The 12,195-nt window shown below is 44.5% G+C and overlaps 1 protein-coding gene across 1 annotated transcript in view; it reads right to left on the minus strand.

The window, feature by feature from the left end:
* LOC120026142 (tyrosine-protein kinase receptor Tie-2-like) overlaps window positions 1-12,195 on the minus strand; it is a 91,188-nt gene that overhangs the window by 63,329 nt on the left and 15,664 nt on the right. Inside the window, exons 2-3 of the mRNA XM_038970963.1 lie at window positions 927-1,067; window positions 460-639 (exon numbers count right to left, since the gene is read on the minus strand). Of these exons, the coding sequence (XP_038826891.1) occupies window positions 460-639; window positions 927-1,067 (321 nt within the window). The remainder of the gene's footprint in view (window positions 1-459; window positions 640-926; window positions 1,068-12,195) is intronic.

Below are 12,195 nucleotides of genomic sequence, written 5' to 3' on the forward strand. Positions count from 1 at the left end.
TGGTCTCCTAGCAACAACCATATACCACACAGGGACCCAAACAGTGGTCTCCTAGCAACAACCATACACCACACAGGGACCCAAACAGTGGTCTCCTAGCAACAACCATACACCACACAGGGACCCAAACAGGGGTCTCCTAGTAACAACCATACACCACACAGGGACCCAAACAGGGGTCTCCTAGCAACAACCATACACCACACAGGGACCCAAACAGGGGTCTCCTAGCAACAACCATACACCACACAGGGACCCAAACAGGGGTCTCCTAGCAACAACCATACACCACACAGGGACCCAAACAGGGGTCTCCTAGCAACAACCATACACCCCACAGGGACCCAAACAGTGGTCTCCTAGCAACAACCATACACCACACAGGGACCCAAAGAGGAAAGCCTCAAAACAATAGAATAGAACTGTACACGCTAGAACACAATATCAATGCGTTATCACCTTCATTCAGCATCTTATATGTGTATATCTGATTTGAATCACTCTTTTTGGCCCTGCAGTAGAATTCTCCAAAGATATCACTGCGAGTCTTCCACTCAATCTTGGAGGCATGGGGGTAGGCTGTATCGGGACGGACGGGCAGGCTCTGGGGGTGGTTCAGGGGGTAGTCACGGCCCATACCTAACGGAAATGTGCATGTTAAATAACAGTTGGAAATACAAGAATTACACAATAATCACTTTATTGTAACACAAATTGTATGATAACATGTTAAAACTGCATTCTACCTTGTCTTTGCGGTTTGCTTTCACAAGTTTACCTGAAAAGCTAGTTTGTAGTGCATTTCTTAATTCCTAGATCAATTCAAATGTATTGGAAACAGGTTTTAAAGACATTTCACATGCCGTGGAACGTGTTAGAATTGAAAACGTAATGTGTTAATCTTGTGTGGAAGTCCCATGCCATACCCAGGATACTGCTGGAGCTGGAGGTAGAACTGTCTTGCCGGGAGGTCCAGTCACTACTGACACAGTGGAGGGAGGAGTCTGATGATGTCACCATGGGGTCAGGGTTCACCAAAGTCAGGTCTGCTATGTCTAGGGCATCACCTTGGACAGACAGACAGGCAGACAGACAGGCAGACAGACAGACGATCAGACAGACAGAGACAGACAGACAGACAGACAGACAGACAGACAGACAGACAGACAGACAGACAGACAGACAGACAGACAGACAGACAGACAGACAGACAGACAGACAGACAGACAGACAGACAGACAGACAGACAGATATTGAACAGACAAGTATCAGATATTGAACAGATAAGTATCAGATATTGAACAGATAAGTATCAGATATTGAACAGACAAGTATCAGATATTGAACAGACAAGTATCAGATATTGAACAGATAAGTATCAGATATTGAACAGATAAGTATCAGATATTGAACAGATAAGTATCAGATATTGAACAGACAAGTATCAGATATTGAACAGACAAGTATCAGATATTGAACAGATAAGTATCAGATATTGAACATATAAGTATTATATATTGGACACGAAAGACAAGCTGGAAAATAGTTCCAGATGCTTATTAGCATCAGATATGACATTAATTGTAATCTGAGACATTATATACAGTTGATACAGTACAGTAATCTGTATCATTGCCCTCTACATGATATTGAGGACGTTGGTATCTGTGCAACACGTAGTATCACTACTCGGCACAGCCAGATGAGGACAGGCCACCCCTCAGAGCCTGGTTCCTCTCTTGGTTTCTTCCTAGGTTCTGGCCTTTCTAGGGAGTTTTTCCTAGCCACCGTGTTTCTACATCTGCATTGCTTGTTGTTTGGGGGTTTAGACTGGGTTTCTGTACAGCACTTTGTGACATCTGCTGATGTAAAAAGGGATTCATAAATACATTTGATTTGATAATAGTGTGTGTGTTATTAATCCACAGGCAGAGAATCATGTAACATTTACAAAGACTGTGTCTGATTGAACAGACTAGGCTAGGTAATGACCAGAGGAGCTGGCTAGATACTAGTAGGTAGACAGGGAGATACTAGTAGGTAGACAGGGAGATACTATTAGGTAGACAGGGAGATACTAGTAGGTAGACAGGGAGATACTACTAGGTAGACAGGGAGATACTACTAGGTAGACAGGGAGATACTACTAGGTAGACAGGGAGATACTAGTAGGTAGACAGGGAGATACTACTAGGTAGACAGGGAGATACTACTAGGTAGACAGGGAGATACTAGTAGGTAGACAGGGAGATGCTACTAGGTAGACAGGGAGATACTAGTAGGTAGACAGGGAGATACTACTAGGTAGACAGGGAGATACTAGTAGGTAGACAGGGAGATACTACTAGGTAGACAGGGAGATACTACTAGGTAGACAGGGAGATACTACTAGGTAGACAGGGAGATACTACTAGGTAGACAGGGAGATACTACTAGGTAGACAGGGAGATACTACTAGGTAGACAGGGAGATACTACTAGGTAGACAGGGAGATACTACTAGGTAGACAGGGAGATGCTAGTAGGTAGACAGGGAGATACTAGTAGGTAGACAGGGAGATGCTAGTAGGTAGACAGGGAGATACTACTAGGTAGACAGGGAGATACTACTAGGTAGACAGGGAGATACTACTAGGTAGACAGGGAGATACTACTAGGTAGACAGGGAGATACTACTAGGTAGACAGGGAGATACTAGTAGGTAGACAGGGAGATACTAGTAGGTAGACAGGGAGATACTAGTAGGTAGACAGGGAGATACCACTAGGTAGACAGGGAGATACCACTAGGTAGACAGGGAGATACTACTAGGTAGACAGGGAGAAACTACTAGGTAGACAGGGAGATGCTAGTAGGTAGAAAGGGAGATACTAGTAGGTAGACAGGGAGATACTACTAGGTAGACAGGGAGATACTAGTAGGTAGACAGGGAGATACTAGTAGGTAGACAGGGAGATACTAGTAGGTAGACAGGGAGATACTAGTATGTAGACAGGGAGATACTACTAGGTAGACAGGGAGATACTAGTAGGTAGACAGGGAGATACTACTAGGTAGACAGGGAGATACTACTAGGTAGACAGGGAGATACTACTAGGTAGACAGGGAGATACTACTAGGTAGACAGGGAGATACTACTAGGTAGACAGGGAGATACTAGTAGGTAGACAGGGAGATACAGGTAGGTAGACAGGGAGATACTACTAGGTAGACAGGGAGATACTACTAGGTAGACAGGGAGATACTAGTAGGTAGACAGGGAGATACTAGTAGGTAGACAGGGAGATACTAGTAGGTAGACAGGGAGATACTACTAGGTAGACAGGGAGATACTAGTAGGTAGACAGGGAGATACTAGTAGGTAGACAGGGAGATACTAGTAGGTAGACAGGGAGATAGTAGGTAGACAGGGAGATACTAGGTAGACAGGGAGATACTAGTAGGTAGACAGGTAGATACTAGTAGGTAGACAAGGAGATACTAGTAGGTAGACAGGGAGATACTAGTAGGTAGACAGGGAGATACTACTAGGTAGACAGGGAGATACTAGTAGGTAGACAGGGAGATACTAGTAGGTTGACAGGGAGATACTACTAGGTAGACAGGGAGATACTAGTAGGTAGACAGGGAGATACTACTAGGTAGACAGGGAGATACTAGTAGGTAGACAGGGAGATACTACTAGGTAGACCGGGAGATACTAGTAGGTAGACATGGAGATACTAGTATGTAGACAGGGAGATACTACTAGGTAGACAGGGAGATACTAGTAGGTAGACAGGGAGATACTACTAGGTAGACAGGGAGATACTAGTAGGTAGACAGGGAGATACTAGTAGGTAGACAGGGAGATACTAGTAGGTAGACAGGGAGATACTACTAGGTAGACAGGGATATACTAGTAGGTAGACAGGGAGATACTAGTAGGTAGACAGGGAGATACTAGTAGGTAGACAGGGAGATACTACTAGGTAGACAGGGAGATACTACTAGGTAGACAGGGAGATACTAGTAGGTAGACAGGGAGATACTAGTAGGTAGACAGGGAGATAGTAGGTAGACAGGGAGATACTAGGTAGACAGGGAGATACTAGTAGGTAGACAGGTAGATACTAGTAGGTAGACAAGGAGATACTAGTAGGTAGACAGGGAGATACTAGTAGGTAGACAGGGAGATACTACTAGGTAGACAGGGAGATACTAGTAGGTAGACAGGGAGATACTAGTAGGTTGACAGGGAGATACTACTAGGTAGACAGGGAGATACTAGTAGGTAGACAGGGAGATACTACTAGGTAGACAGGGAGATACTAGTAGGTAGACAGGGAGATACTACTAGGTAGACAGGGAGATACTAGTAGGTAGACAGGGAGATACTAGTATGTAGACAGGGAGATACTACTAGGTAGACAGGGAGATACTAGTAGGTAGACAGGGAGATACTACTAGGTAGACAGGGAGATACTAGTAGGTAGACAGGGAGATACTAGTAGGTAGACAGGGAGATACTAGTAGGTAGACAGGGAGATACTAGTAGGTAGACAGGGAGATACTACTAGGTAGACAGGGAGATACTACTAGGTAGACAGGGAGATACTAGTAGGTAGACAGGGAGATACTACTAGGTAGACATGGAGATACTACTAGGTAGACAGGGAGATACTACTAGGTAGACAGGGAGATACTACTAGGTATACAGGGAGATACTAGTAGGTAGACAGGGAGATACTAGTAGGTAGACAGGGAGATACTACTAGGTAGACAGGGAGATACTACTAGGTAGACAGGGAGATACTAGTAGGTAGAGAGGGAGATACTACTAGGTAGACAGGGAGATACTAGTAGGTAGACAGGGAGACACTACTAGGTAGACAGGGAGATACTAGTAGGTAGACAGGGAGATACTACTAGGTAGACAGGGAGATACTACTAGGTAGACAGGGAGATACTACTAGGTAGACAGGGAGATACTACTCGGTAGACAGGGAGATACTAGTAGGTAGACAGGGAGATACTACTAGGTAGACAGGGAGATACCACTAGGTAGACAGGGAGATACTACTAGGTAGACAGGGAGATACTAGTAGGTAGACAGGGAGATACTAGTAGGTAGACAGGGAGATACTACTAGGTAGACAGGGAGATACTACTAGGTAGACAGGGAGATACTACTAGGTAGACAGGGAGATACTACTAGGTAGACAGGGAGATACTACTAGGTAGACAGGGAGATACTACTAGGTAGACAGGGAGATACTAGTAGGTAGACAGGGAGATACTAGTAGGTAGACAGGGAGATACTAGTAGGTAGAGAGGGAGATACTAGTAGGTAGACAGGGAGATACTAGTAGGTAGACAGGGAGATACTACTAGGTAGACAGGGAGATACTAGTAGGTAGACAGGGAGATACTAGGAGGTAGACAGGGAGATACTACTAGGTAGACAGGGAGATACTAGTAGGTAGACAGGGAGATACTACTAGGTAAACAGGGAGATACTAGTAGGTAGACAGGGAGATACTACTAGGTAGAGAGGGAGATACTACTAGGTAGACAGGGAGATAGTAGTAGGTAGACCGGGAGACACTACTAGGTAGACAGGGAGATACTAGTAGGTAGACAGGGAGATACTACTCGGTAGACAGGGAGATACTACTCGGTAGACAGGGAGATACTACTAGGTAGACAGGGAGATACTACTAGGTAGACAGGGAGATACTAGTAGGTAGACAGGGAGATACTACTAGGTAGACAGGGAGATACTAGTAGGTAGACAGGGAGATACTACTAGGTAGACAGGGAGATACTACTAGGTAGACAGGGAGATACTACTAGGTAGACAGGGAGATACTAGTAGGTAGACAGGGAGATACTACTAGGTAGACAGGGAGATACTACTAGGTAGACAGGGATATACTAGTAGGTAGACAGGGAGATACTAGTAGGTAGACAGGGAGATACTAGTAGGTAGACAGGGAGATACTACTAGGTAGACAGGGAGATACTACTAGGTAGACAGGGAGATACTAGTAGGTAGACAGGGAGATACTAGTACGTAGACAGGGAGATAGTAGGTAGACAGGGAGATACTAGGTAGACAGGGAGATACTAGTAGGTAGACAGGTAGATACTAGTAGGTAGACAAGGAGATACTAGTAGGTAGACAGGGAGATACTAGTAGGTAGACAGGGAGATACTACTAGGTAGACAGGGAGATACTAGTAGGTAGACAGGGAGATACTAGTAGGTTGACAGGGAGATACTACTAGGTAGACAGGGAGATACTAGTAGGTAGACAGGGAGATACTACTAGGTAGACAGGGAGATACTAGTAGGTAGACAGGGAGATACTACTAGGTAGACAGGGAGATACTAGTAGGTAGACAGGGAGATACTAGTATGTAGACAGGGAGATACTACTAGGTAGACAGGGAGATACTAGTAGGTAGACAGGGAGATACTACTAGGTAGACAGGGAGATACTAGTAGGTAGACAGGGAGATACTAGTAGGTAGACAGGGAGATACTACTAGGTAGACAGGGAGATACTACTAGGTAGACAGGGAGATACTAGTAGGTAGACAGGGAGATACTACTAGGTAGACATGGAGATACTACTAGGTAGACAGGGAGATACTACTAGGTAGACAGGGAGATACTACTAGGTATACAGGGAGATACTAGTAGGTAGACAGGGAGATACTAGTAGGTAGACAGGGAGATACTACTAGGTAGACAGGGAGATACTACTAGGTAGACAGGGAGATACTAGTAGGTAGAGAGGGAGATACTACTAGGTAGACAGGGAGATACTAGTAGGTAGACCGGGAGACACTACTAGGTAGACAGGGAGATACTAGTAGGTAGACAGGGAGATACTACTAGGTAGACAGGGAGATACTACTAGGTAGACAGGGAGATACTACTAGGTAGACAGGGAGATACTACTCGGTAGACAGGGAGATACTACTCGGTAGACAGGGAGATACTAGTAGGTAGACAGGGAGATACTACTAGGTAGACAGGGAGATACCACTAGGTAGACAGGGAGATACTACTAGGTAGACAGGGAGATACTACTAGGTAGACAGGGAGATACTACTAGGTAGACAGGGAGATACTAGTAGGTAGACAGGGAGATACTAGTAGGTAGACAGGGAGATACTACTAGGTAGAGAGGGAGATACTAGTAGGTAGACAGGGAGATACTAGTAGGTAGACAGGGAGATACTACTAGGTAGACAGGGAGATACTAGTAGGTAGACAGGGAGATACTAGGAGGTAGACAGGGAGATACTACTAGGTAGACAGGGAGATACTAGTAGGTAGACAGGGAGATACTACTAGGTAGACAGGGAGATACTAGTAGGTAGACAGGGAGATACTACTAGGTAGAGAGGGAGATACTACTAGGTAGACAGGGAGATAGTAGTAGGTAGACCGGGAGACACTACTAGGTAGACAGGGAGATACTAGTAGGTAGACAGGGAGATACTACTCGGTAGACAGGGAGATACTACTCGGTAGACAGGGAGATACTACTAGGTAGACAGGGAGATACTACTAGGTAGACAGGGAGATACTAGTAGGTAGACAGGGAGATACTAGTAGGTAGACAGGGAGATACCACTAGGTAGACAGGGAGATACTACTAGGTAGACAGGGAGATACTAGTAGGTAGACAGGGAGATACTAGTAGGTAGACAGGGAGATACTAGTAGGTAGACAGGGAGATACTACTAGGTAGACAGGGAGATACTACTAGGTAGACAGGGAGATACTAGTAGGTAGACAGGGAGATACTAGTAGGTAGACAGGGAGATACTACTAGGTAGAGAGGGAGATACTAGTAGGTAGACAGGGAGATACTAGTAGGTAGACAGGGAGATACTACTAGGTAGACAGGGAGATACTAGTAGGTAGACAGGGAGATACTAGGAGGTAGACAGGGAGATACTACTAGGTAGACAGGGAGATACTAGTAGGTAGACAGGGAGATACTAGTAGGTAGACAGGGAGATACTACTAGGTAGACAGGGAGATACTAGTAGGTAGACAGGGAGATACTACTAGGTAGACAGGGAGATACTAGTAGGTAGACAGGGAGATACTACTAGGTAGACAGGGAGATACTACTAGGTAGACAGGGAGATACTAGTAGGTAGACAGGGAGATACTACTAGGTAGACAGGGAGATACTACTCGGTAGACAGGGAGATACTAGTAGGTAGACAGGGAGATACTAGTAGGTAGACAGGGAGATACTACTAGGTAGACAGGGAGATACTACTAGGTAGACAGGGAGATACTACTAGGTAGACAGGGAGATACTAGTAGGTAGACAGGGAGATACTACTAGGTAGACAGGGAGATACTACTAGGTAGACAGGGAGATACTACTAGGTAGACAGGGAGATACTACTAGGTAGACAGGGAGATACTAGTAGGTAGACAGGGAGATACTAGTAGGTAGACAGGGAGATACTACTAGGTAGACAGGGAGATACTACTAGGTAGACAGGGAGATACTAGTAGGTAGACAGGGAGATACTAGTAGGTAGAGAGGGAGATACTACTAGGTAGACAGGGAGATACTACTAGGTAGACAGGGAGATACTACTATGTAGACAGGGAGATACTACTAGGTAGACAGGGAGATACTAGTAGGTAGACAGGGAGATACTAGTAGGTAGACAGGGAGATACTAGTATGTAGACAGGGAGATACTACTAGGTAGACAGGGAGATACTAGTAGGTAGACAGGGAGATACTACTAGGTAGACAGGGAGATACTACTAGGTAGACAGGGAGATACTAGTAGGTAGACAGGGAGATACTACTAGGTAGACAGGGAGATACTAGTAGGTAGACAGGGAGATACTAGTAGGTAGACAGGGAGATACTACTAGGTAGACAGGGAGATACTAGTAGGTAGACAGGGAGATACTAGTATGTAGACAGGGAGATACTACTAGGTAGACAGGGAGATACTAGTAGGTAGACAGGGAGATACTACTAGGTAGACAGGGAGATACTACTAGGTAGACAGGGAGATACTAGTAGGTAGACAGGGAGATACTACTAGGTAGACAGGGAGATACTAGTAGGTAGACAGGGAGATACTAGTAGGTAGACAGGGAGATACTACTAGGTAGACAGGGAGATACTAGTAGGTAGACAGGGAGATACTAGTAGGTAGACAGGGAGATACTAGTATGTAGACAGGGAGATACTACTAGGTAGACAGGGAGATACTAGTAGGTAGACAGGGAGATACTACTAGGTAGACAGGGAGATACTACTAGGTAGACAGGGAGATACTAGTAGGTAGACCGGGAGACACTACTAGGTAGACAGGGAGATACTACTAGGTAGACAGGGAGATACTAGTAGGTAGACAGGGAGATACTACTAGGTAGACAGGGAGATGCTAGTAGGTAGACAGGGAGATACTACTAGGTAGACAGGGAGATACTACTAGGTAGACAGGGAGATACTACTAGGTAGACAGGGAGATACTAGTAGGTAGACAGGGAGATACTAGTAGGTAGACAGGGAGATACTACTAGGTAGACAGGGAGATACTACTAGGTAGACAGGGAGATACTACTAGGTAGACAGGGAGATACTACTAGGTAGACAGGGAGATACTACTAGGTAGACAGGGAGATACTAGTAGGTAGACAGGGAGATACTAGTAGGTAGACAGGGAGATACTAGTATGTAGACAGGGAGATACTACTAGGTAGACAGGGAGATACTAGTAGGTAGACAGGGAGATACTACTAGGTAGACAGGGAGATACTACTAGGTAGACAGGGAGATACTAGTAGGTAGACAGGGAGATACTACTAGGTAGACAGGGAGATACTAGTAGGTAGACAGGGAGATACTAGTAGGTAGACAGGGAGATACTACTAGGTAGACAGGGAGATACTACTAGGTAGACAGTGAGATACTAGTAGGTAGACAGGGAGATACTACTAGGTAGCCAGGGAGATACTAGTAGGTAGACCGGGAGACACTACTAGGTAGACAGGGAGATACTAGTAGGTAGACAGGGAGATACTACTAGGTAGACAGGGAGATACTACTCGGTAGACAGGGAGATACTAGTAGGTAGACAGGGAGATACTAGTAGGTAGACAGGGAGATACTACTAGGTAGACAGGGAGATACTACTAGGTAGACAGGGAGATACTACTAGGTAGACAGGGAGATACTAGTAGGTAGAGAGGGAGATACTACTAGGTAGACAGGGAGATACTACTAGGTAGACAGGGAGATACTACTAGGTAGACAGGGAGATACTAGTAGGTAGACAGGGACATACTAGTAGGTAGACAGGGAGATACTACTAGGTAGACAGGGAGATACTACTAGGTAGACAGGGAGATACTAGTAGGTAGACAGGGAGATACTACTAGGTAGACAGGGAGATACTACTAGGTAGACAGGGAGATACTACTAGGTAGACAGGGAGATACTAGTAGGTAGACAGGGAGATACTACTAGGTAGACAGGGAGATACTAGTAGGTAGACAGGGAGATACTAGTAGGTAGACAGGGAGATACTACTAGGTAGACAGGGAGATACTAGTAGGTAGACAGGGAGATACTACTAGGTAGACAGGGAGATACTAGTAGGTAGACAGGGAGATACTACTAGGTAGACAGGGAGATACTACTAGGTAGACAGGGAGATACTACTAGGTAGACAGGGAGATACTACTAGGTAGACAGGGAGATACTACTAGGTAGACAGGGAGATACTACTAGGTAGACAGGGAGAGTCGGCTGTAAATGAACGACAGCTCTTCTCTCCTTTCCAGTGACTATCTTTCTCTAAACCAGCTGTGATTTACAGCCGCTGGAGAGCAGAGCACATAGAGAGAGAGAGAGACAAAAGAGAGAGAGATGAAAGAGAGATTGAAAAAAATTGAATTGAATTGAAATTGAAAAATCCTATTTTAATAGTTCTTGTTGGATTGTGAGTGTTAGTCTCATTTTGAAGGTAAAGAAAAAAAAGTTATGAAATCTTTTTACGTTGCATGTTGGAATTTACAAGGATTGAAGTCCTCTGCTTTTGGGCTAAAGAGCAGAAACCCAGACTTCCATTAATGAATTGGAAAAAAACATTAGAAGAATCGGCAGCACCTGGTATCACCCTACACAACACTGAAATCAAGTGTCTGCTGTACGCAGATGACCTGGTGCTGCTGTCTCCCACTAAAGAGGGGTTACAGCAGCACCTAGATCGTCTTCACAGGTTCTGTCAGACCTGGGCTCTGACCGTTAACCTAAAAAAAACTAATATAATGATATTCCAAAAAAGGTCCGGAAATAAGGATGACAAATATAAATTCTATTTGGACACAGTTCTATTAGAACACACCAAAAACTACACATATCTAGGACTAAATATCAGCAACACAGGTAGCTTTCACAGGGCTGTGAATGAGCTGAGAGACAAAGCTAGAAGAGCATTCTATGCCATTAAAAGGAACATCAAAATCGAAATTCCAATTAGAATCTGGCTCAAAAATGTTCAATCAGTTATTGAACCAATTGCTCTATATGGCAGTGAAGTATGGGGTCCACTCTCTAACAATGAATTCACCAAATGGGACAAACATCCAATCGAAATACTGCATGCAGAGTTTCGCAAGACTGTATTGCAAGTGCAAAGAAAAACTCCAAATAACGCATGTAGAGCAGAATTGGGCCAATACACCCTACTCATTCGGGAAAAAAAAAGAGCCATAAAATTTTAAAACCATCTAAAAACAAGTGACCCCAAAATATTCCATCACACAGCTCTACAATGTCAAGAGATGAAACCAGAGAAGAGTCCCCTCAGCCAGCTGGTTCTGAGGCTCAGTTCACCAACCCAAACCAACCCCATAGAGCCTCGGGACAGCCCTCAGAAAATCTGGCCCAACCAAATCATCACAAAACAAAAATAAAAATATATCACCTATTGGAAAGACACCACAAAAAATCAAAGTAAACGTCAATGCTATTTGGCTCTAAACAGACAGTACATGGTGGCAGACTATCTGACCGCTATGTAATGTGGATAATATTTCCCATCTTGTTTTGTTTTGTCTTTCATACCAGGTCATGTGTCTTCTCAGTCATGTTGAGACTGGTCTACTACCAGGTCATGTGTCTTCTCAGTCATGTTGACACTGGT

Source organism: Salvelinus namaycush, chromosome 31, assembly GCF_016432855.1.
Source record: "Salvelinus namaycush isolate Seneca chromosome 31, SaNama_1.0, whole genome shotgun sequence".
NCBI classification, from domain to species: domain Eukaryota; kingdom Metazoa; phylum Chordata; class Actinopteri; order Salmoniformes; family Salmonidae; genus Salvelinus; species Salvelinus namaycush.